The sequence below is a fragment of the Mandrillus leucophaeus genome, unplaced genomic scaffold (genome assembly GCF_000951045.1).
Source record: "Mandrillus leucophaeus isolate KB7577 unplaced genomic scaffold, Mleu.le_1.0 Scaffold734, whole genome shotgun sequence".
NCBI classification, from domain to species: Eukaryota; Metazoa; Chordata; class Mammalia; order Primates; family Cercopithecidae; genus Mandrillus; species Mandrillus leucophaeus.
Genome location: NW_012107964.1, coordinates 64940 through 84735, shown reverse-complemented (window position 1 = coordinate 84735; position 19796 = coordinate 64940). Strand labels below are relative to the sequence as shown.

The window sequence follows — 19796 nt, the reverse complement described above, 5'->3', positions numbered from 1 at the left end:
GCTGAGATACAGAAACAACCTGAATGTCCATCAGTGAATGAATAAAGAAAATGTGGTATAGATATTATTGTTACATGCTATACTATACTATAATAATGAAAATTATTCAGGTCTGAAAAAGAAGGAAACCATGTCAACAACATGGATGAACCCAGAGGACATTATGCTAAGTGAAATAAGCCAGGCACAGAAAGACAAATAATACTGCATGAGCCATCTTATATATGGAGTCTAAAAAAGTCGGGGGCTGGGTGAGGAGGAGTGCAAAGCTTCAGTTATAAGACAAGTAGTTCTGGAGACCTGAAGCACAGCATGGAGACTCTGGTTAATAATATATCATGGACATGAAATTAACTGAGTAGATCTTACATGTTGTCACTGCACACACAGACACATGCACACACACAGACACATGCACACACACACAGGTAACCACATGAAGTGATGGGTGTGTTAATTGACTCGACTGTGGTAGTCATTTCACCATGTGACATGTACCAAGACATCATGCTGTGCACCTTGAATATGTATGAGCTTTATTTGTGGATCATACTGTCAGAGGCATTTGAGTTAGAGCAACTCCATCTTGAACAGGGGCTGGGTAAAATAAGGCTGAGACCTGCTGGACTGCATTCCCAGGAGGTTAGACATTCTAAGCTACAGGATGAGATAGGAGGTCGGCACAAGATATAGGTCACAAAGACCTTGCTGATGAAACAGCATGGGGTAAAGAAGGCAGCCAAATCCCACCAAAACCAAGATGGGGACTAATGTGACCTCTGGTCGTCCTCACTGCTCATTATAATACATTAATTATCATTAATTATAAGTAAAAGATACTCCCCCCTTAGCGTCATGACAATTTACAAATGCCATGGAAACATCAGGAAGTTTCCCTACATGGTCTATAAAGGTAAGGAACCCTCAGGTCCAAGAATTGCTTACCCCTTTCCTGGGAAACACATGAATGATCCACCCCTTGTTTAGCATACAATCAAGAAATGGCCATAAAGGTGGCCAACCAGTAGTCCTCAGGGCTGCTCCGCCTATGGAATAGCCATTCTTTTATTCCTTTCTTCCTTTTTTTTTAATGGTGAAAAGATATATATATATATATATATATATATTTAGAATTAGCCAGCTTGACTCAGTTTAGATGATCCCAATTTTGTTGGTAACATCCAAAGCATCGTAATCAGGAGCCAGTCGAACATATGCTCTCCATCAGGCTGATGAAGGTGTTGACCTTGGCCACGTTAATGTCACAGAGCTTCTTCACAGCCTGTTTGATTGGTGCTTGTTGGCTTTAACATCCACAGTGATCACAAGTGTGTTGTTGTCTTCTATCTTCTTCATGGCATACTCAGTGGTCAGCGGAAACTTGATGATAGCACAGTAGTCAAGCTTGTTGGGGACACTCTGCCGAGGATATTTGGGATGCCTCTGGAGTCACAGTGTCTTGGGCCACCAGAAGGTGGGTGACATGTGGATCTTCTTTTTTTGTACGTGGCTATGGACACCTTTCACCACTGTCTTCTTGGCCTTCAAAGCCTTTGCTTTGGCCTTGGCTTTAGGAGGGGCAGGAGCTTCCTTCTTTGCTTTCAGTGCCATCTTGTGAAAAGCTCCTTTACTTTATTAATAATCTTGCTTTCACTTTATGGATCTGCCCTGAATTCTTTCTTGCATGAGATCCAAGAACCCTCTCTTGGGGTCTGGATTGAGACCCCTTTCTGGTAACAGTACCTTAATGAAGCTGGGAAAAAATAAAAAGGGACCAATAAAGCATTCTCAACAACAAAGAGAGTGGGGCTTTTCTTTGTAGGGCCCTGTGAGGCCTCCGGGAGATTTCCAAGAAGCAAGGGCTTTGAGACTGTGTGGGTAAAGCTCCTGGGGTTGGAAATGTGATAGTTTTATAACTGTGATGATAGGGGCAGGCACAGTGGCTCATACCTGTAATTGGGAGTCCAGGGCCTTTGAATGCATGAGCACAGATATTGGAGACCAGCCTGGGCAATATGGTGAAACCAGTGTCTCTACAAAAAATACAAAAAACTACCCGGGTTCGGGGAGCCTGCCTGTAGTCCCAGCTACTCAGGAGGCTGAAGTGGGAGGATCGCTTGAGGTTGAGAAAGCAGCGAGCTGTGATTGTTGTCACTGCACTGCACTCCAGCCTGGGCAACAGAATGAGACCCTGTCTTGAAAACAAAACAAATATGATGATGGCAAGTCTATCATGCACAAGCATGCTGCCCTGCACACCTGCAGGGATAGTCCCACTGGTTGCACTGATCCGCTGTGCAGGTGTCCTTGAGAATGCAGCCAGGCGGGGTTTCTCCTGCCATCCCAGAGCTTGGCTTATGGCGGGAGTGATGTGACAGTCACCCACTCAGTGCCACGAAGGGAGGTAAAGTGGTGATTGGATGGAAAGTAGTGTGTCTGGGCTCCCTTGCCTTGGGGTCGCCTCCAACAGCTGCTGTGCCTGAGGGACTCATGAAAAGTCACCTTGAAGCTACAGGTCGTGGCATGGAAGGGCTCACAGACAATTTTAGAGTAAGGGTGTCACACCTATGCTAGGCGAGTCAACTTACCCCTCTCCACCTCCCATCCTGGGGGCAGGTGTCCATAGGTGTTGTCTCTCTCTGCTGTCAGACTTTTCCCAGATAAAGTCCTGCTTACGAAGACCAGGGCTCAGGTGCAAGAGCAGGAGGGGTCAGCCAGAAGGTCAGGGATGGGTTAGCTGGTGAGTCAGGAAAGGGTCAGTGGAAGGTCAGGAGGGGTTAGGGTTGGGTCAGGGAGGAGGCATGAGGGGTCACCCAAAGGGTCAGGAGGGGTCAGCTGAGGGGTCAGGGAGGGTTAGGAGGGGTCAGTCAGAGCATTAAGAAGGGGTCATCAGTGACTCAGCAGTGGGTTGGTGGTGGGGCCAAGGCCCCCTGGGGCCTCGCCTGGAAGCTGCTCGCTGTCCCTCGGGCCACACGCTGGGGGTCACAGCAAGTCAGCAGGCCAACCTGGTGTGGTGTGCTGAGGGACAGCTCCAAGGCCGTGTGTGCCAGGGTGGGGGACCCCTCACCACAGGTCCTGTGGGCTCCACCCTGACACTTCCTTTTTCCCATGAGCTCATCCAAACCACGACTTGAGTGACCACAAGCCATGGACTGTGGATGTTTCCCAGAGCTCCAGGCTCATACTCACCCACCTGATACTCACATCTGTTCAAGGGGCCTGACCACCCTGCAGAGAATCGCACAGAAGGTTCTCCATGCCCCAGCCCCACCTAAACACTGAGACTTCCCTCAGTCATCCCCAGCCCGGGAATGGCTCCATCCTTCTCTGGTCACTCAGTTAGGTAAAATAGACAAATGAAAGTTGTCCATGCAGGCTGCTGTAACAAAACACCACAGCCTGGGAAAGTGAAAGACAATAGGGTTTAGGGCTCACAGCTCTGGAGGCTGGAGTACAAGATCCAGAGATAAGTCATAAGTAGAGTTTGTGGGTCTCAAAGGCAGAGGCGGTGGCAGGACCAAAATACTGAATATGCAGGAGATAGTGAGTAAACAGAAGGCCTCAGGGGCCTCAGGGCACTAAACATTGATGATTGCTAAGTACACAAGTGCCACTTAATGTGCAGGATCACTAAATATACAACAGAAAGGCACTAAGTATTCATAGTCGTAAAATATACCAGAGACACTAAATATTCAGGATCACTAAACACATAGGAGGAACTAAATATTAATGATCACAAAATAGGCCGGGCGCGGTAGCTCATGCCTGTAATCTCAGCACTTTGGTAGGCCGAGGAGGGCGGGTCACGAGGTCAGGAGATCGAGACCATCCTGGTGAACACAGTGAAATCCCGTCTTTACTAAAAATACAAAAAATAATAACTGGGCATGGTGGCGGATGCCTGTAGTCCCAGCTACTCAGGAGGCTGAGGCAGGAGAATGGCATGAACTAGGAGGGGGCAGAGCTTACAGTGAGCTGAGATCGTGCCACTGCACTCCAGCCTGGGTGACAGAGCGAGACTCCATCTCAAAAAGAAAAAAGAAAAAAAAAATATATATATATATACCACAGACACTAAATATTGAGGATCGCTAAACACATAGGAGAAACTAAATATTAATGATCACAAAATATACAAGAAGCACTAAATATTCAGGATCACTAAATACATTAGAGACATTGAAAATCCAGGATTGGTAAATGTATGAGAGGCAAAGTGTTCATGCTCACTAGGTATACAAAGTACACTAAATATTAAATATTCAAGGTGACTAGTTGTACAAGAGGCACTAAATGTTCATGATCATTAACTATACAAGAAGCACTAAATATTCAGGATTGCTAAATTTATGAGAGGCACTGAATACTTATGACCACTATATATACAAGATGTAGTACATGTTAGATGTTAATGATCCCTAAGTATACAAGAGGCACTAAATATTAAGATAAATAAACACGAGGCTTAGATATCTAGGATGACTAGATATGCAAGAGGCACTAAATATTCAGGACAACACTAAGTATACAATAGGCACTGAATATTCAGGATACGCTAAACAGGCCTGGCTCATTTGAGGCACTCTCGTTGGGATCACCATTCCAGCCCACCTTTCTCTATGGCATGGCCAGGACAGCCTGTGTCTCAGTGGCCACACGTGCCCACCAGGGACTCACCACCAGCTGACCCAGCAGCTGACTCATCCTTGATCCTTCCTGACCCTCCATTGACCCTTCCTTGACTCACCACCTGAACTCCTCCCTGACCCCTCCTGACCCTCCGCTGGCCCTCGGTGGGTGGTGAAGGCCCAGAAGCCAGGTCTAGCCTGTTCACCAGATACCTGCTGTCCGAGAAGCCTGGCTCCCACGTCAGCCCCACAGGCCCACCGGCCACAATGCTTTGGGCTAGTTTGTTATCTTGACAGGAGAAACCTGGGCCTGGCCAGCCAGTGACCAGTAGGGCCCACTCAGGGCCATGAGTGGGCTGAGGGCACAGCCCACTGGGCAACAAAGATGGTCTGGGGCCCAAGGGCAGCTCCACGAGGGGTGGCTGCTGGGTCCAGGGTCTGGAAGCCAGGTGGTGCCCTGGACTTGGTGTTCCCAGCCGCCTGCGCAGAAGCAGCTGCCACTAGGCAGCAGTGGGACAGATATGGCCAGCATCCCACTGCAGCTGACGCTTGGTGAGTGGCATGCAGGAAACTAGAGACTCTTTCAGGCAGGTCCCAGGCCTACTCTGGCGATCAGAGTTGGGGGCCCTGTGAGATGGGAAAACACACAGACAGGGACAACGGGGATGAGTTCAGTACAACCCACACTGGACAGGGGTCAGAGCAGGTACCCAAAACTACTTTCCTGAAGGACTGGCATCACAAACGCTTTAATGCAGCATCTCAGGAGAGGAAGAAATTGCAGGGAAGAAGGTGGTAGTTTTTTATGTTTTGTTTTCTTTTTAATTGGAAGACTCAAGCATTTTGGTGTTGAGCCATGTAGGAACTGACCAGCTGGGGCTGGGGAGAGACCCACGGCCAGAAGAGGGGAGGAGAGGGATGTGGAACACGGCTGAGTCAAGCTGCGTTCTGCAAAACTGCAAGCTCTCTCTGTGGGTTACTCCTGAGGCTGGCTTCAGCTGCATTCTCCCTCTGGGACATATCTCCTTTTCTCTTCTTCCTCCATAAAGTGCCTGCCCATAGGGGTGTGTGAAGTGTCAAGAGTAAACTTCCAGAGAAGGTGGGTGCATACTGGGAATGCAGTGGGCAGAGAAAGGTCACGATGCATCCACAGGAAGACAGCCAGCCCTGTGGAGATGAGCTGCCCACAGCCACCAACAGGACCCTCTTCTCTCCACAAGGTCCCCAAGTTATGGCTGCTGCTGCACCAAAGGCAGTCCCTGCTGCCCCTCTTTATACCTGGGGTAGGCCAGTAGCATCCTGGAAAGCACTAGAATGGGCCTCTCTCCTCTCGGGCATCTGGTCTACCCTCCCCGCAGCCCTTCTGGGACCCCAGGCTTTCTTGCCTTTCCTATCTGTTCTCCTGGTTACGGGACGATTTGGTACACATTCGTGTATTAGGTTCAGATTTTTAAAAAAATTGAGTGGTGAAATTCACATGACACACAATGTACCATTTTAAAATACACAATTCAGGTGCATTTAGTACATTCACAATGTTATGCAGTTACCACCTTTGTCTAGTTCCAGAACATCCTCATCACCCCTAAAGGAAGCCATCCCCACTAGGCAGGCACTCCCTTCCTCCAGCCCCTGACAGCCAACAGTCTGCCTTCAGTCCCTATGGATTTGCCTGTTCTGGACATTTCGTATCAATGGACTCAGACAAACTGTGGCCTTTGTATCTGGCTTACTTCACTGAGCATGTTGTCAAGGTTCATCCCTGTAGTAGCATGTCAGTGCTTCATTTCTTTTGAATGACTGAATAATATTTCATTGTGATTGGATAGACCCCAATCTGCTTACCCATTCCTTAGTTGATGGACATTTGGGTTGTTTCTACCTTCTGTATTTCATGAATAATGCTGCCATGAGCATTTGTGTACATGTTTGTGAATAAATGTATATTTTCATTTATCTTGGGTATATATACCTAGGACTGGAATTGCAGGACCATAGGGTGATGTCTTCTTTATGTGAGAGTCTAATGAAGCTGCGTGCTCCATTACAGGCTCATGCCTGTAATCCCAGCACTTTGGGAGGCCAAGGCGGGCAGATCACCTGAGGTCCGGAGTTTGAGACCAATCTGACCAACAAGGTGGTGAAACCCTGTTTCTACTAAAAATACAAAAATTTGCCAGGCGTGGTGGCAGGTGCCTGTAGTCCCAGCTGCTTGGGAGGCTGAGACAGGATAATTGCTCCAACCCTGGAGGCAGAGGTTGCAGTGAGCTGAGATCTCGCCACTCCACTGAGATCATACCACTGCACTCCAGCCTGGGCTACAAAGAGATACTCCATCTCAAAAAAAAAACCAAAAAACAAACAAACAAACAAAAAACAGCCAGACATGGTGGCAGGCGCTACTTGGGAGGCTGAGGCAGAAAAATCACTTGAACCCAGTAGACAGAAGTTCCAGTGAGCCGAGATCACTCCACTGCACTCCAGCCTGGGACACAGGGCATGGCTTTATCTTAAAAAAAAAATGAAAATAAAAATAAAAAAGAGTCTAATGAACTTTCTTTTACTGAAGCAGGCAGCACTGGGTAATTTACCACATTTCTGAATCGGATAACCGGATAGAGAACCAGATCTTAGACCAAAGCTGTCCAGTGGAACTTTCTGTGATGCTGGAAACATTCTGTATCTGTGCTAACATGGTATCCACTGGCCACATGTGGTTAAGATGACTGATGAACTACATTTTGTATTAAATTTTAATTATCTGAAAATTAAATAGCCTGTGTGGTTCGTTGCTGTGTGTGAAACACCACAGCCTCAGAGATAACAAACGCAGTGCTACCCCAAAGTAGCCCTCCCACTACGCTGCCTCCCCCTTCACTCCATTTGAGTACCTTTTACAAAATCTGGAAATCCATGGTGATAATCAAAACACTTAAAGCCCCCAGACCCTGCAAAAACCTTAAATACCATTAAAGTGTATTTGAAGAGATAGAGTGACCTACATAGATATAAATACATAAAGATAAATTTCAACTGAAAATGAAGGCTTTCACAAGAAAAATAATGAAAAGAGCTCTGAAGGCTACTTCCTTTCCTGGCCAGTCCTTGCAGTTTTGTTTTACTGAAATGCTGCCCACTCATGACACACACTGTGAATATTGTGCTGTTTAGATCCACACTGTTGGAGCAGCTGCTTACCAATTTTTGGTTCAAATAGTTTCATAGCACTGGGATATTTTCTGAAGACACGCAGATTTGTGGTTAGCTGGTGTCCAGGAAGGCGACTTGAGTAGACCCAATTTTAATAGGGTAAATATAAATTATATAATATTCCTGAATCATTTTACTGGCCTATATTTGTTATTACAATAAATAATAATTGCTAATTACCCTGATCTGATAATAAATATATTCAAAATATCACTATGTACCCCATGCAATATACAATTGTTAGGTGTCAATTAACTAAATACTATCACATTGGGGATTAAAGAAAAAAACAAAGTAGGAATCATTCATATTTTGAGAAATAGATTAATGAAAACTGTACAGATAACAACAGAAGAGTAACACTTTCTGAGCTCTGATTTTGTGGCAAACATTTTTTAAGGGATTATAATGGATTAAATCAATGAACCTCTCTCCTCCAAGATTTAGAGGTTATTAACACAGCCATTTCAGTTAATTTGCCTGGAGGTCTCCGACCCTCTTAAACCCTCATTTTTATAAGGAAAAATGTAGTTACAAACAGTTATTTTCCTCAAGTCCACATGTGTCATCATTCATCTGGTTCTAACAATACTCATTGTAAATTTGCTTAACTCACAGATTTAGTTTTCCTTTTCAGAATCAGTGTACAAATTATTTTGTTCTGATTTTAGCAATCAATTTAAGCGGATCTTTGATTAATGTTTGACCAACTGGAATTAAACAAACTAAATTCCTTTAAATAATTATCCTATTCCAAATTAAGTCTTCTTAAAAGGTTTATACTTTTCAGCATCTACTAATCTGGTTCCTTTTAAGTACTGAACCTTTCCTCATGACCTTTAGAATTCCCAGCCAAATAGATTAAATCTTAACCCTGGTGGAGCTCACATTGTTAAAACTTAGCAATTTAAATAGAAATCCATAGACTCACTCTTCAGAATTAAAGTGCAAACTACTTAGAGATCATAAATACTTTTAATATCAGATAAATCATTAAGAAATTGCGTTCTGTACTCGACGACCACACTGGAACCTTGCCGGAGTCAAGAGAACTTGTCACTAGTAATTATGAAGACACCTTTACGGTGAGCGTATTAAAACCCCTACCAGAGGTTTTCGATGGGACTCAAGAGCAAGGGGTAGCCACCTGTGGGCGAGGGTTCCTTGCTGTTAACAGAACACGTTGCCCACCAGGCGAGTATGCGACCCAATCAGTCTCCAGGGTCTCGGTTCCCGTTGCGCCCTTCCCCGTGGCCACTGCGCTCATTCATGAGCCTAGGGTGATCAGGACTCCGTCCTATAAAGAACTGCAGGCTCAGTGAGGCTCTTTTCTCGAGATGGTGGGTGGCTCTGAAAAGAGCCTTTATGTCCATCAAAGGGGCCCCGGGGGCAGCGGGCGGCCTCACTTGCCCTTGGCCTTGTGGTGGCTCTCCGTCTTCTTGGGCAGCAGCACGGCCTGGATGTTGGGCAGGACGCCGCCCTGCGCGATGGTCACGCGGCCCAGCAGCTTGTTGAGCTCCTCGTCGTTGCGGATGGCAAGCTGCAGGTGGCGCGGGATGATGCGCGTCTTCTTGTTGTCGCGCGCCGCGTTGCCGGCAAGCTCCAGAATCTCGGCGGTCAGGTACTCCAGCACCGCGGCCAGATAGACCGGGGCGCCGGCCCCCACGCGCTCGGAATAATTGCCCTTGCGGAGCAACCGGTGCACTCGGCCCACGGGGAACTGCAGCCCCGCGCGCGATGAGCGCGACTTGGCCTTGGCGCGCGCCTTGCCGCCCTGCTTACCGCGACCGGACATTTCCGATTCAGGGGCAAAAGACAACAAGAATCCAAAAGCGAGACCGAAAACAAGAGGGAAGAGAACTCCAGCGAGCCCTTATCTATGGTAAGGAGGTAGGCTAGACCGCGGAGTTCGATTGGATGGCTATGGTAGCCAATCAGAAAAAGAACCTGGCACTCCTAATTTGCCTATTTCTTTCCCAGCGATGACGTAGAACAACGTTTGATCCAATCAGAAGTGAGCAAATCCTGAGCCTTCATTTGAATACAAAACGTACAAATAGAGTTACTCCGAGCGCTGCGCGTTTTTTTGGAGAGACACAGCCATCATGCCAGACCCGTCCAAATCGGCTCCTGCGCCCAAGAAGGGTTCTAAAAAGGCCGTCACCAAGGCACAGAAGAAGGACGGCAAGAAGCGCAAACGCGGCCGCAAGGAGAGCTATTCTATCTACGTGTACAAGGTGCTGAAGCAGGTGCACCCCGACACCGGCATCTCGTCCAAGGCCATGGGCATCATGAACTCCTTCGTCAATGATATCTTCGAGCGCATCGCCAGCGAGGCCTCCCGCCTGGCGCACTACAACAAGCGCTCCACCATCACGTCCCGCGAAGTGCAGACGGCCGTGCGCCTGCTGCTGCCGGGCGAGCTGGCCAAGCACGCTGTGTCCGAGGGCACCAAGGCTGTCACCAAGTACACCAGCTCCAAGTGAGGCGTTTCCTGGCGTCCTGAACCCAAAGGCTCTTTTCAGAGCCACCCACACGATCGAGAAAGGGTTTCGAACACGGTGAAGGGTTACGTAACCTAATATGTCTCCATGCGCCCTAGCGGTTGCCGGGTGCGGCCGAATCTGAGCCTCCTCTGTGTGTGTGTGTGTGTGTGTGTGTGTGTGTGTGTGCGCGCGCGCCGGCAGAGAACGAGAAAAACTGCTCATTACAGAAATTGGGGTAGAAACAGTGCTCAGGTGATGTAGCTCAGTAATGTTGGGAGCCAATCAAGGACCCCCTCTCCACCCCCTCCCTCCGCGCGGACATATTAACACGCGACGAGACTTTTTGGTTTTTTTTTGAGACGGAGCCTGCTCTGTCGCTAGGCTGGAGTGCAGTGGCGTAATTTCGGCTCACTGCAACCTCCGCCTCCTGGGTTCAAGCGATTCTCGTGCCTCAGCCTTACGAGTAGCTGGGATTACAGGCATGGGCCACCACGCCTGGCTAAATTTTTGTATTTTTAGTAGAGACGGGGTTCCACCATGTTGGCCAGGATGGTCTCGATCTGCTGACCTGTTGATCCATCCGCCTCGGCCTTCCGAAGTGCGGGGGTTACAAGCGTGAGCCACCGCGCCCGACCCCAAATGTCTTTTATAAGCAAGTGGTGCATTCTTGGATGTTGAGCGCTTGCGCCCGGTTCAGGACCGGGTCCAACTGAGCTTGGCGTGCGCGGTGCACGTGAGCGGTGCGGGTCACCTCCCCCAGAAAGACCCTGTGCCAACCTCCCCATCCCTACCCGCACCCCATGGGTGAGGCCAGACGTGGCGCAAGACCACGGGCTCTGAGGCCATGGGCGTTGTCACGTTCCCCTGGCGGTGGTGCCTGGTTCTGCATTTGCTTAAGACTTCCATTCCTGCCTGGACCAGAGAGACATACTTAGATTTAAGTGATGAACATTCCGGGAGGATATTTTCCTGGCAAGATACTGCGATAGCAGGATGTTTGATACCGAATCGAAGCGCTGCGTCAAAGCAGCGCCCTGCTCTGGGGAGCCGGATGTAATAAGCGACCCCAGCTGCCGGTAGCTTTAACCCTTATGGGAGTGGGGGTGGGGGAAGGGTTAATTCAGGAGGGAAAGAATTCCCTTTTTCTGAGCAAATGTAGCTGCCTCCCTCTTCTACCACATTGTTTTCTGCGAGGCGTTAGCAACACAGAATTCCTTTCCTACCCCCTCCAAATTCACAGCATTTATTTGGGGACTGCCATTTTGGCGCAGGAAAGCTCTTTGGCACGAAGAGTTTTCGCTCTGGAAAGGGCATTGTTTACGTTTTCATGACTTGGCTTTTCTTGTTTGGAAAAAGGAGATTTCCAGTAATTGCTTCCCCAAACCATTGTGAAAATTCGAAGTATTGAGCGTTTTGTGTCACCGTTTCCAGCAGGGAGTAAAAATTCAATAAAGCTAAATGAGAATTTTTTTTTTTTTTTTTTTTTTTTGAGACGGAGTCTTGATCTGTCGCCCAGCCTGGAGTGCAATGGCGCGGTCTCTGCTCACTGAAGCCTCCGCCTCCCGGGTTCAAACGATTCCCTTGCTTCGGCCTACGGAGTGGCTGGGACTACAGGCGTGCGCCACCCACGCCCAGCTAATTTTTGTATTTTCAGTAGAGAAGGGGTTTCACCATGTTGACCAGGATGGTCTCGATCTCTTGACCTCGTGATCCACCCGCCTCGACCTCCCAAAGTGCTGGGATTACAGGCGTGAGCCACTTCTCCTGGCCGAGAAATAATTTTTTAATAAAATTAAATGAAAACTATTTTTTCCCCCCAAGTCATCTCTCCAAAGGGAAGGCGTCGTGTGCCTGGGATGCGGAAGGAAAGGTCAATGTGAACATCCTCGACCAAAACAGCTTTGTCCACTACTCCCCACCTTTTTTCCTGCGTGGTTCCTCTAAAGAATCTTTGAGAACCTTGCATAATTTAAAGCTATCTAAAATATTTTTATTTACAATTAAAATAGTTGCAAAGATACAAATATCAATATGGGACTTTTTAAAAATCAAAATTCTCACATCAGTCTTAAGGTGCCTTTTGGAATATCAATATGATAGTATAATTAATTCATAAAATACATGACCAAATTTTTCTTTGACAATGAGAAGTTTCAGATGATTTTTTTCTTCCTGAATGCCTATTTCTATTCTCCATTTGCCTTACAGTTTCACCCTACCATAACATATCTATTGTATGTTTAATGGTGTTTTGTCTATTATCGTTCTCTGCAAAAAAGTCTACACTGAAATTTAAACTACCTCTGGGTAGTCTCTCAGTATTTTAGAAAAATCATCTCGACAGTACACAATTGTTCAAAACATAAATAATTTGATAGATTATTATCAAACAGATAAACTTTTAGTGAAACTGACTCTTTTAATGAGCATCTACTCTTCTCCTCCCCTTTCCACCTCAGTGACTGCATGCATGCAGTGTTCATATGGTTACAGTGTTAGCAGAGCATGGGATCATTTCCATATGGTTACAATGCTAGCAGTGCACGGGCTCATTTCCATTCTGTTTTGTTTTGATATATGTTCCAAAAAAATTTAGAAAAAATGCACAGGAACAGCAACTTTGTCATAGGCATTTTATTCCATTCTTTGCATCCCCAGTTATAATCCAAATAATAAACAGTGATCCATCATCAAAAGTAAGTGGGACTTATCAACACCCTTAGTATTTTCAAGAAATATAGAATTTGTATGAAAAGCTATTGAATCCAGTCCTCTCCACTATGAAACAGGTGCCCAATGACTGGAACATCTAAGCCCTCAGCCTCCTGTCAGCATGGATTGGAAGTCAATACCTTAAACATTTGCAGCTGTGAAATTACTCTCACAGATCCATATAGTTCTCCACCTTAAGGAACTTAAAACATAGGTTTAATAAAGTGAAACCAGTCTCCAGCAGAGAGAGTGAATGATTGTGTTAGCACAAGGCAACAACGCTGGTTGGTGCCAGAGATCAAATCAAGGCAGAAGATGAACATTTCATGACCATTTCCAAGTGTAATTCTCTAAGAAGGCATTTTGTGATGGATAATGTAAAACGTCAGTCAATTCATATCTCAGTCCTTCTGATTCCCCTGACACAAACTTGAAGTAAAAACAGGCTGTCTGTCTCTTCCTGCTGCGTTAGCACCCCCAGGCCCAGAATGCATGGGATTTGTACCTCTCTCCCAGGACAGGAATCTGTTAAGGGAGAGGCAAAGAAGGTAAAACAGGATCCCTGCTACTGAGATTTTATAATGGAGAAAATTCAGAGCAATTGTGTCCAGAACCCATTTCTATAATTATAGTGTTACAACGGAGAAAGACAAATGTTAATGATAAACGGAGTGCACATCAAATATGTCAGAATCCACGGGAATTAGGACCCACTCAACAAAATGGAAGCATTTTCTGGGTTGGAGAGACATGCCAAGATTCTCAAACTAAGCCAGATTTTTAAACTAAGGTTCATATCTCACCTATCTGAGATGAGTGAGTGACAATCACTGAAATACGTGTCAGATTGTATGCCTACAAAATCCCTCCAGACTGGCATACAATCTGAAATGTATTTAAGAGATTGCCCCTCACCCATATCAGATGGAAATTTCAAGTCAGATTGGCTAAGCATTATGCAGTAAATAAAATAATTTGGATGGAATCATCTCCAATTAAAGCGACTTTGATTAAAAAAACAAAAAATAACATGTTGGTGAGAACGCGGGGAAAGGGAATGCTTGTACACTGCTGATAAGAATGTAAATCAGTACAGCCACTATAGAGACGAGTATGGGCATTCTTAAATAAACTGAAAACAGACTTACCATATGATCCAGCAACCCCACTGCTGGGTATATATCCAAAATAAAGGAAATTGGTATATCAAAGAGATGTCTGCAGTCTCATGTTAATTGCAGCACTATTTATAATAGCCAAGAAAGAGAGTTAACCTTAATGCCCATCAGTAGATAAATGGATAAAGAATATGTGGTATATTTACACATTCAAATACAATTTGGCCATAAAAAAATAATGAAATCCCATCATTAGCAGCACCATGGATGGAACTGGAGGACATTATATTAAGTGAAACAAATCAGGCACAGAAAGACAAATACTGCATGATCTCACTCATACGTGGGAGCTAAGAACATGGGTCTCACGGAGGTAGAAAGTTGATTACTGGTTACCAGAAGCTGGGAAGAGTGGTGGGGAAAGGAGGAGATGAAGCCAATCAATGGGTACAAAAATACACTTAGGAGAAATAGTAACATCTAGTGTTGGTTAGAAAAGTAGGGTGACTGCAGGTAACAATAATTAGTTGTATTGCTGGAGGAGAGGAATTGGAATGATCTCGACCTGAAGAGGGGGTGAATATGATGACGGATGTCCCAGTTGCCCTGGTTTGATTGTTATGCCTATGCGTATATCAAAATATCGTATGTATCCCCCAAATATGTACAATTATTATGTACTACTAATAAAAAAGCTTATTGCTCTGAAAAAGTGCTCTAAAAAATAAAGCCTAGGACGGGCGCGGTGGCTCACACCTGTAATCCCATCACTTCGGGAGGCCGAGGCAAGTGGATCACGAGGTCAGGAGATCCAGATCATCCTGGCTAACACGGTGAAACCCCGTCTCTACTAAAAATACAAAAAAATTAGCCGGGCGTGGTGGCGGGTGCCTGTAGTCCCAGCTAATCGGGAGGCTGAGGCAGGAGAATGGCCTGAACCCAGGAGGCAGAGCTTTTAGTGAGCCGAGAGTGCCACTGCACTCCAGCCTGGGCAACAGAGCGAGACTCCGTCTCAAAAAATAAAAAAAAATAAAAATAAAATAAAAAAATAAAACCTATTTACAAAAAGAATTTGGAGGAAAGAAAGCTCCCTTTAAGAAAAAACTAACCGAAGAAAATTGATATACTTTATGAGACCATAGAGGTTAAATGTTGATAAATGCTTGGCTGTCATTGTGTTGGGGGTGTGCAGTGGGAACTAAGCCTAGAATCTGAATCCTAATTCCAGGCAATGTTTCTGCTTAGAGGGTGGTTGGGGTGACACAGGTACGGGGTATTTTTAGGGAGAGGACAGCCTGGGCCCCAGTCAGGCCTGCATGCCTTAGTTTTTACTTAATGTGTCATCCAACGATCATACTTATTTTGCCTATGATTTGCTGGAATTTTTTTAAAAAGCACTATATTTGCATTATTCAAAATAATCTTTCACTGTGCATTTTGCGTACACACACATACACACACATTTTTGGGATAAAATACCAGAATCCCTTAATTGGGGAAATTTTAACTAAGTGGTAAGGAGATATGTGAGCCTGCTGTTTTGATGTTTCAAGCAGGAAGGCGTGGCATAAAGAGCTGCTTAGGCGCAACGCCGCTGAAAAGGTTTTGGCTAGAAGCTCACGGTGTCTAGTTGTGGCTAAGGAGGGAGGAAAGGGGCGGGAGAAGGACGGACCCAAGCACCCGCACCTAGATGGCGCGACAACCCCCTCACCCCCAACCCCGGACCTCAGTGAGCACGTCCTCCAGTCTCAGCCACCAGGAGGCACTGGGGGAGGGGAAGTGGCACAAGATCTTCCTGGAGGTGACCCACGCTCCTCACGCGCAGGGCGTGCGCCACACACAGATCTTTGGATAGGATCCATGGTTCAATCTCCTGTACTGCGCCCTCTCTGACTTTGCCTGTGGCCAAGAGAAGACGAACGCAGCCTTTCTAAGGGAAATGCGCCATTACAGACGGGAAGCCTAGTTTTATCTCTAAGACTTGCGCCTCCACAACTCACTCTACCTTCCCCCGTTACTCCAGTTAAATCACAGGTCACAACCAGACCAGGTGGCACGCTCCTTTTTGAGCTTGAAGGTGGCTCTGAAAAGAGCCTTTGGGTTCGGGGCGCCGGGAAACGCCTCACTTGGAGCTGGTGTACTTGGTGACAGCCTTGGTGCCCTCGGACACAGCGTGCTTGGCCAGCTCGCCCGGCAGCAGCAGGCGCACGGCCGTCTGCACTTCGCGGGACGTGATGGTGGAGCGCTTGTTGTAGTGCGCCAGGCGGGAGGCCTCGCTGGCGATGCGCTCGAAGATATCATTGACGAAGGAGTTCATGATGCCCATGGCCTTGGACGAGATACCGGTGTCGGGGTGCACCTGCTTCAGCACCTTGTACACGTAGATAGAATAGCTCTCCTTGCGGCCGCGTTTGCGCTTCTTGCCGTCCTTCTTCTGCGCCTTGGTGATGGCCTTCTTGGAGCCCTTTTTAGGAGCCGGAGCCGCCCGCGATGGCTCCGGCATGGCGGGGTGACAAGAGCTCCTAGACGAACGCGGACGCGAGGCGGGCAGGGCTATTTGCCATCTTTATATTCAAATGAAGGCTCCAAATCTGTAGGGTCTGATTGGACGGCCTGACGCCGAGGCCGCCACCGGGAGGAATTTATGCAAAGAGGAGAGTCCGGTTCTTCTTTCCTATTGGACGGTGGTCCAACCAATCCCAAGGCATATCCGCCGCGCACAGGAGCTGAGGTTGCGCATCTTTGTTCAAAGCCTTTGTTTTAAACCTGGAGATTTTTGTGTCCGCAGCGGATCTGGACGTAGCTAAAAAGAAACTGAAAAACGGTTTCAACCCCAAATTGCAGTCTTCTCTGGCTGTGAGGCACATACATGGGGGCATTTTTTTTTCCTGAGGCACACAGCTAAGGAGTGGTAGTTAGTGCTTATTTAGAAGGGGAGGTGGGGGTAGGAATGGCAGTTTGCAACGACCTTAACCCTTCATATCTTGCCCTTCCCTCCATTCCTCCAAAGATCAAAGGGATGCATTCCTCTCAGAATTCAATTGTAAATCCAAACGGTTCGTTAGGAAATACAGAAAATAGTACAGAAAACATACAAACGTACTTAAATTAGAATTGTAGTCATGAGGCAGAGTTTTAACTGGAGAAAGAAATTGAATGGTTTTCAAATGAAACCTAATCCTTTCTACTGTTTTTAAAATCCCCCCAGAGGCCGGGCGCGGTGGCTCAAGCCTGTAATCCCAGCACTTTGGGAGGCCGAGATGGGCGGATCACGAGGTCAGGAGATCGAGACCATCCTAGCTAACACGGTGAAACCCCGTCTCTACTAAAAATACAAAAAACTAGCCGGGCGAGGTGGCAGGCGCCTGTAATCCCAGCTACTCGGGAGGCTGAGGCAGGAGAATGGCATGAACCCGGGAGGCAGAGCTTGCAGTGAGCTGAGATCCGGCCACTGTACTCCAGCCTGGGCGGCAGAGCAAGACTCCGTCTCAAAAAAAAAAAATAAAAATAAAAATAAAAAAAAATAAAATCCCCCCAAACCCCTTTGAAGTGACAGCCATAATGCAAAGGGCTTGCTATGGGCGATCTCATTTGTTTCCCAGTGTCCCCGAGAGGTGGGTACTGTGATTGCTTGCGATTACCCGTCAGAGGGCAGGCTTATGGAAGGCACTGTCTCCGAGCTGCGCCCCTCTCCCCGCCACTATATTAACTCCCAATGAAGAAACGTAAGGTGTTGTGTATTTCAGCTTCAACGGAAGAGCTGGTTAAAAAAGCAGAATCTCGGGCCCACTCCAATCTGATTGAGTCAGAATTTGCATTTTAAAAAGACTTGTGCGCACTTTACAATTTGAGAAGCCCTAGTCCAGAGGTCGTTTATCTGCCCTAGCTGGGGCAGATAATTTACCTCTGCATACCTCCATACACTCATCTGTGAAATGAGGCTGCCAGTGCCCACCTGATAGCGTTGCTGAGCATTAATGAGTGTGAAGCAGTGGGCAGAGTGCCCAGCATCTGTTTTGTGCTTAATTCCTGTTAGCGCCTTTCCTTCTTAGGACTGATCCAGCCATAAGCAGCTTGGGCTACCTCAGCAGAGCGTGCTCTATGCCCGGGGCAGATCCATCACATAAATATGTAGCACGAACCTTTCTCTCTCACCAGCATGCTGACTGAGCTTAATTCACAGGGAAGGGTGTGGCTTTCATGTCTGAGTCTCCAGAGCACAGAGTGTGGCACCCAGCAGGGGCCCAGTCAGTATTTGCTTGTGAATAAGCCTGTGAGCTGAGGCAGTGCCTTCTACATTCAAGTCTGTCCTCTGAGGTCTTCTGGGCATCTTGAGACTGTGGGTTCCCTGAGTGGCTTTGGGCATACCCAGCATTAAGCACTTTATCTGTTTCCTTTTGAAGTATGTGGTTGATTTAACAAGCATTTCTAGAGTGCTCACTGAGAGCTGGCTAGGTAACCATTTAATAAATACTTGATTCAATTTAGTTCTCAAACAACCCTTCGACTAAGATTCTCTGCTTGACCAAACTCTGGTCAGGCTCCAGAACCTCCTTCTGGGTCCATCTGTGCACTTTCTTGTGAAATCCAGTTTTAGGAAGAGCCCCGCTAAGTCAGTTTAATCAGAACCCCTGATTCTGAATATCTGATCACCCTCTGTGCTATCTGATGGGGTACCTCATCCTCCATCCCCAGGTGATGTCTGATCACTCTGCCTGCCTCCAGCAAGAGCCCTGTGAAGTTGGTTTACCCAGAATCCCCCTCACCCCTGATGTCTTCTTCTTCTTCTTTTTTTTGAGATGCAATCTTGCTCTGTCACCCAGTAGCACAATCTCAATTCACTGCAACGTCCGCCTACCGGGTTCAAGTGATTTTCCTGCCTCAGCCTCCTGAGTAGCTGGGATTACTGGCATGCATGACCATGCCAGGCTAATTTTTGTATTTTTAGTGGAGACAGGGTTTCGTCATAAAACTGCTGCCCTCGAGTTATCCACCCTCCTCAGCCTCCCAAAGTGTTGGGATTACAGGCATAAGCCACTGTGCCCGGCCCGGCCCTGATGTCTCCTCTTAATACTGTTCTATCCACTGATCTACCCTACTCCTGTCTATACATTTCCACTTGTCAGTGCAGTACTCAGAGTTGAGCCCAGTTTCTCTACCCTGCTGCAGAATCCCACTGCAATGGTCCTAATCCTACTCCATCATCCTGAATGAAATCTTCCTCACCATGCTTTAACAAGTGTTAATATATATACATATATAGCACTGCTTGCCTTGGTCCTGCCAGCCCAGTGAGAAGCTGGTCTTCCCACCAGGTTCTTACTAAGGCTTCCTGGCTTCCTACTGGTATGGGAAGGTTTGAAACAAAACTTGGAGTGGGACAGGAGGTGGGCATTCTAAGGACTTTGGGTAAGAATATGTCTTTCAGGTGCTAAGATTTAGGATTTTCTCTGCCCACCATCTGGCGGCTGCTTGGTGGTGTCAGGAAATCTGTCCTGGTTCTCATGGGTGATTGCTAGGGACTCAAAGTCTGTGTTCCCTCCAAATTTCTAGGTTGAAAACCCCCATCCTCAGGGTGATGGTGTTAGAAGGTGGAGCCTTTGGGGGATGATTAGGTCATGAGGGTGGAGTAGCATGGT

The 19796-nt window shown here is 46.9% G+C and overlaps 3 protein-coding genes and 1 pseudogene across 4 annotated transcripts; 1 reads left to right on the top strand and 3 right to left on the bottom strand.

Annotated features, from left to right (window-relative positions):
* Positions 1–1152: 1152 nt before the first annotated feature.
* On the bottom strand, positions 1153–1611 carry LOC105528804 (annotated as a pseudogene).
* Positions 1612–8797: 7186 nt separating this feature from the next.
* LOC105528803 (histone H2A type 3) lies at positions 8798–9686 on the bottom strand. 2 transcript variants are annotated; one of them, XM_011965693.1, is made up of 2 exons: positions 9252–9684; positions 8798–9131 (listed from the first exon to the last, which is right to left on the bottom strand). In XM_011965693.1, the coding sequence occupies exons 1-2, from the start codon at positions 9634–9636 to the stop codon at positions 9109–9111; spliced, it is 408 nt and encodes a 135-aa protein (XP_011821083.1). In that variant the 5' UTR covers positions 9637–9684; the 3' UTR covers positions 8798–9108. The 2 variants fall into 2 exon arrangements, with proteins under 2 accessions (XP_011821083.1, XP_011821084.1); XM_011965694.1 differs by having other exon boundaries at positions 8798–9686.
* A 163-nt stretch (positions 9687–9849) lies between these two features.
* Positions 9850–10479, top strand: LOC105528802 (histone H2B type 3-B). The gene has a single exon (XM_011965692.1). The coding sequence runs from the start codon at positions 9947–9949 to the stop codon at positions 10325–10327; it is 381 nt and encodes a 126-aa protein (XP_011821082.1). The 5' UTR covers positions 9850–9946; the 3' UTR covers positions 10328–10479.
* A 5800-nt stretch (positions 10480–16279) lies between these two features.
* Positions 16280–16660, bottom strand: LOC105528801 (histone H2B type 3-A). The gene has a single exon (XM_011965691.1). It carries the CDS (start codon positions 16658–16660, stop codon positions 16280–16282), a length of 381 nt encoding a protein of 126 aa, XP_011821081.1.
* Between the last annotated feature and the right edge of the window lie 3136 nt (positions 16661–19796).

What these genes read in the sequence shown, in the direction of transcription:
- LOC105528801 (XM_011965691.1), bottom strand. Translation starts at nt 16,660, where the DNA reads ATGCCGGAGCCATCGCGGGCGGCTCCGGCTCCTAAAAAGGGCTCCAAG.
- LOC105528802 (XM_011965692.1), top strand. Translation starts at nt 9,947, where the DNA reads ATGCCAGACCCGTCCAAATCGGCTCCTGCGCCCAAGAAGGGTTCTAAA.
- LOC105528803 (XM_011965693.1), bottom strand. Translation starts at nt 9,636, where the DNA reads ATGTCCGGTCGCGGTAAGCAGGGCGGCAAGGCGCGCGCCAAGGCCAAG. An exon ending in GAGCCACCACAAGGCCAAGG is followed by an intron (nt 9,132 to 9,251) that starts GCAAGTGAGGCC and finishes TATAGGACGGAG; the next exon opens with TCCTGATCACCCTAGGCTCA.